Below are 5,453 nucleotides of genomic sequence, written 5' to 3'. Positions count from 1 at the left end.
CTGTTTCACTAAGAACTCACCCAGTGAGGGCATTTAAAATGGATGGAAACTTATAAGCCAGCCAATATGTCCTCTTTGAAAAGAGAGTGAAACAAATGCTAATCTAATTGTCCAAGAAGGCATATGCTGGTTTTGGAAGCAAGGCTTCTACATTGGTTCCCCCTGCTGGACTTGAAAATGCACTGTCTTGGAAATAGATGAAAACAATGTATCAGACCCTTTTCATCTGCAGACACTGTGCTCGGCTGGCAAATCCAGCATGCTTCTAGGATGCATTTACTCTGTGATAAACATGTCAAGTTCTAAAGTTTGTTTCCCAGGGGCAAAAATACAGCAAGTAGAGAACTGTGCAGCAGAGGTTCAAAACGTGAGAGAAAAGCACGCTACTCCAAAGTCCAAGCTAAGGAGAGGGAGGGCATGTTCTCACACTAAGAGAGAAACCCAGGAGCAGTACATTCAGTAAATAGCCAGACTTTTTTATTATTAGAAAGTTGCATCTAAGAATCTGACCATAAATTTTTTTGTGCATTTTAAACTGCTGGAAACAATTCCTCATGTTCCCTCAGTATATTTATTTCCCTTTCCTTGCTTGTCTTCTTCTAGATACGTACTCTATAAGAGGTGAAGCAACCAGATCAATTTTCAAGGCAGCCTGTCACCTGCAGAGTTCAGGCCTATTGCGAAATCTGTGTTTTCAAGTCTGTCTGTTAGAGAAAAGTTGGCAGACTTCTCCAGCTCAACTTGACCCAGTTGATGGGAAAAAGGGGAGGGGGGAGATGGATGCAGTTTTCCCACTACTCCTATACCAGCTTGGCCTTGTAAAGCAAGCAAAAACAGCCACATTGGTTACTTCCTGCCTAGAGCAAAAGCCAGGGCTGTCCTTCACAGGAAGAACCAGGAGAGAGAAAATTCCAGATAACCCTTCTGTCCTTGTGAATAGGCCATTGAGGACAATGGGTTCAGAAGCACACAGGTTCTCCCAGGTTCTCATACTAAAGACTATTCTATGTCACTTGTGTCAGATGCTAAGCAGTCAGACAGTTTTCTGTACATATTTAAGCTCTTATTAACAGAGTTCCTCTGTAACTTGAGCATCACTTGTTTCATTGTTGTTTTTTTTTAATCAAAGTTTCCTATAAACTTTGTCCTTCATTCCAATCAAATCCAAATGTGTTCTGATCTGACACTCTCCTCAATGACTGATTCTTCAGAGCTTCTTGATTGACTGTTCCTTCATGACTTCTGGCTTGGTTTCTGCTCCCTCAAAGAGTTCTCTGGATAACTTCCCCATCTTCTTGTTTCTGCCAGTAGTAGCAGCAATAGTAGTGGCGGATGGTGTCAGGTCAATACACTTAAACAGGATCAGGGTCTATGATTGGGGCTGCTTGGATGCCAGAAGTTTCAAAGGGGCTCATTTGGATTATTCTCCTGCTCCTGGTGACAATGCCTAAAATTATCACACAGCTCCATGCAGCTGGCAGCTTGACCTCAGGCCCCCTCTCTCTGAGGGAGGCTGGCCTAGACATTTTTACAGCTGTGGCTAGCTTCTCAAAAGGAGAAAGCTGATGTTGCCAGGCCTCTGAGGGCAGCTTGAAGTCCTAGAGCGTCACTTCCGCCTCATTCTTTGAGTCTAAGCAGTGATGGCTCCATCAGGATCCAAACAGGAGATGATTCTCCTTTAGAGGCAAAGGATTTGTGACCATCTTAACCCGATTAATCTAGTCTGGTAAATTCTTCTTCTTTGTTCTTTGTATTTAGTCACATGTTTTATATTTTGTTCCTGTCTCCTCATACAGATTTATCATTGTTCTTTGCTTTTTCTTCCAAGCAGCAATTTGGAAACATTCCTAGCAATGAGTTATAAAATCAGGTGCTACTTACCTTGAAAAGCTTAATTTTTTTCTACCCATTAATTCACATATATAGGAGTCTTAAAGGCAAAATTGAATTGCCTTTTATATAATTGCTAATATAGATCATCCATTTCACCTGCCCAATTATTTTCAGACTTACATTTTAGACCAATATAATGGGTTCAAGACAAAATATTCCATAATATGTGTATGTTAGACTTTCATGTATAGGCAGAGTAAAACTAGACCTTTTTATTTATTTTACAACATATTAAACAGAAAAATAAAGAGTGCAGCAACTGACAGCCAAGATTTTTTACACAGGGTATGTTACTTGAGTTAAAGGAGAAAAGCAGATTGGAATTTAAATCTGTATTGCATTTTTGGGGAAATGCCAAGCGAAAAGAGAGAGATGTTACCAGGACTGCTGAGTGAATTTTGTTTACCACAGTCCAACATTTCATCTAGCAAATCATGTGAGAAGGGGCGAGTATAAATGCACCTATTTATGTAGGTAATTTTTCTGTTTCATGCCTCTGATTCATCTCTCTGCATTGCTTTATGGGGAGTCATGCTACATTGGTTGCAATTAATTTCAGTGCTGCATATTAGCCATGAAGAAATATTTCATAAATTGACTTGATGTATTTTTTTTTTCTTCCTCTGCGGTTTTCTTGAAAGATGAGAATGGTCCCGAGGAAAAGCAAAGTGCGGAAGAAATTGAAGGCCAGAGCCAAGAAGCAGGTGGGCTCAGATTTCTTTTGAGGAGTCTCCTAGGCCTCATCCACAGAGGTGAACAATAACTTTGCTCAGTGCTATTGTCTGAGAATTCCTATGCCTTGCCGCCTGATTAATTCCAGTGTTCATGCAGATCTCTGATTCAGTTAACTATGAGTTGACTGTGCTTCCCAGGAGGATGATTGGATGTCTCATTGGCCAATTCCATTTTTGCTCCCTGCAATAACAGTTTCCTTGCTAGTGCATTAAGAAGGGTGGATGGAGGTTGAAGTACCAAGTCAGAGCTTGGAGAACTTCACTGAGATCAAAATTAGTAGATTTAGTTTAAAGAAGAAAAAAATAAAATGAGCACTGTGGAAAGGAAATGAAGTAGGGGCTTTACCTGAGCAAGGAAAAAAGTGAGTGTTTTTATTTGTATTTATTTTTTAATTTTTGCTTTTTTGTATTAGATGCTGAAGAGCCAAGCTTCTGGTGATTTCTTGCCATGTTCTATGAGTGTTCTCCTTTGAGGGCTGGGCTTAAAAAGTCACCTTGGCAGAGGCTAGCGAGGTAGCTCAGCAGTCTAAAGTGCCTGCTTAGGCAAGCTGAGGCTAGCACACAGGGACTGCAGTTCGATTCCCCAGCACCTCATGCCATGCCAGCCCTGCCCCCAGGGTGGGCTAAGCTGGCCACAAAAAAAAAAAAAAAAAAAAAAATCAGCCTGGCATGACCTTTGTCCCTGAATAACTGGTATGGCAGCTGGCTATTTAAAGATTGTACACTTCCGGTTATAAATTAAACATTTTTAAGTAAAATAGCACTTAAGCCTCAGAGGGGATTAAGATCACCTTTTGTTCATCATCTTTCCCTACTCAGTTTTGTACTCAGGCATGCTCTCCTTTAGGCACAATCATTCAGATACCAGCATAGCTACCAAAATAACAATGTCCTTCTTCCCTTCAATTTCTAAGAGATTCTCTCAGCTCTAATGAGTCCCACAGAGAAGTATTTTTTTAAATATTGGGCACTGTCTAATGTGTGCCAGCCACGTCTTAGGCCATATGCTGAACCTTGGAGTTAAACCAGATAGAGCCATAAGTTTTCCACTGAAAACTTCCTACATTAACCTTGGAACGTTTGCTAGGGAACTGGAAGCTTTTATTATTAACCTGGGAGATAGAATTGAAGAAGGCCAATCAGAGAAGGCACTGAAGCACGGCAGCAAGGACCTTGCGTACCTCTTGTGAGGTCAGCTGACTTCCTATGCAGGAATGCAGGCCTCACAATGAAATGAATTTCTGATACAGCAAATTGTTGTGACCAACCTCCCCAGCCCCCAGCCCACACATCATTATGCTCCACCGAGGGCGACTCTAAGTGAAAAGCTGTCACTGTTCTTATTGTTCGGGGCTGACAAGTATTAGTCAACCAACTGCAGACAGCTGAGGCCATTCTTTGGCTGTGGAGAGCTCATGAGTTTTATTCTCTCCCTACTCTGTCCCAAGCTGTCTTTACTGACACAGAGGTTTCTGTCCTACCTCTGTACATGCGTTTATGCACCCACACATGTAAGCCTAGGAAGACACACACACACATACACACACACACACACACACACACACACACACACATTTGCCTGTGTTTTATTTATTCATTCTTTTCCCTTACTCAATTGAGTATAGCTAGCTTCATTCTGGATCTGGAATCACCTTGCCCTGCTTATAGAGAGTAGGAGAGTGAAACCCTGTTCTCCATCTCTGACATCAATGCCAGAGACCCTTTATGAAACCCCTAAGTGTCTCCTTTACTCTTCCAACTGAGCCCACTGCATGGCATGGAGTCTAGGATCAGGACTCATTTATGAACTTAGCCAGTGTCCTCAAACATTGGTATGTGCACTGTAACCATTTCCCAGCCACCCTAATCAGACTTCAGAGAAATCAGATGCTTCTGGTTCTTATAGCCTTTGGCACTTGCCCTTATTTTTCCAAAATTTAAAAAAAAAAAAAAACACAAACCTTCTCTTCATTCAACCTTGAGTTGAATGATTTTAATTGCATAATTCTGTGTGTCTCCTCCATATGATAAGGTAAAATATAATCTCAAAATAGCATAAGACAGAAGTTTCAAATGCTGTCACCACCAAATCAACTCAAAATTGGATATAATGTTTTTCAAGTCATATGTCAAGGGTTTAGTGCAGTGGTGGTGAACCTATGGCACATGTGCTACAGCAGGCTGTTTTAGAACCTGAAAGCTCTACAAGATTCACTATCACTGGTTTAGTGTATCCTCGGCTCTACGTGGGCATGAGACGTATAGTAGCAAACAATAAACACAGCATCCTTACTCCCTTGAGGTTTATATTCTGTTGGGGTGATTGAAACTATTCACAAGGAAAAAAAAACTAAGACATAGTGATAAGTGCTTTACAGAGAAATAAATGAATATAGGAGGAATATCCTCAAGGCAGCTTTCTACTGGGTGGATTTGGACAGGACTCCCTAAGAAATGATAGGTAAAATTTGGTCTGATAACAAGATGTGGAAAGTGCCATAAATGGAGGGCCAGATAATCAAATGCCCCAAAGCCAGGCAGCGCTAACTATTGGGGAAGGATCAGCGTGACTACAGCAGGGTAGGCTCAGGAGAAAGCATGCTATGTTTTTTGATAAGAGATCATAGCACCAAAGGCCACCCTGCTAGCTCAGCGGACTGAAGCACCTGCTTAGGCAGAGCGCAGTGGACGGGGTTTGATCCCCGGTGTGCCATTGCAGCCCCACCCGTGGGGCCTTCTGAGATGGTGATTGAGACTGGGCGTGGTGGTGCGCACCTGTAATCCCAGCACTTGGAAGGCTGAAAACAGGAGAATCACTACAAGTCC

The 5,453-nt window shown here is 41.8% G+C and overlaps 1 protein-coding gene across 1 annotated transcript in view; it reads left to right on the top strand.

The window, feature by feature from the left end:
- Positions 1–5,453, top strand: part of Macrod2 (MACRO domain containing 2) — a 1,506,514-nt gene that overhangs the window by 1,366,410 nt on the left and 134,651 nt on the right. Inside the window, exon 11 of the mRNA XM_023720132.1 lies at positions 2,535–2,597. Coding sequence (XP_023575900.1) covers positions 2,535–2,597 — 63 coding nt within the window. The remainder of the gene's footprint in view (positions 1–2,534; positions 2,598–5,453) is intronic.

Source organism: Octodon degus, unplaced genomic scaffold, assembly GCF_000260255.1.
Source record: "Octodon degus isolate 3935 unplaced genomic scaffold, OctDeg1.0 scaffold00073, whole genome shotgun sequence".
NCBI lineage: Eukaryota > Metazoa > Chordata > Mammalia > Rodentia > Octodontidae > Octodon > Octodon degus.
Note: the sequence above shows the minus strand (reverse complement) of the source record. Positions and strands in the feature narration are given on the sequence as shown.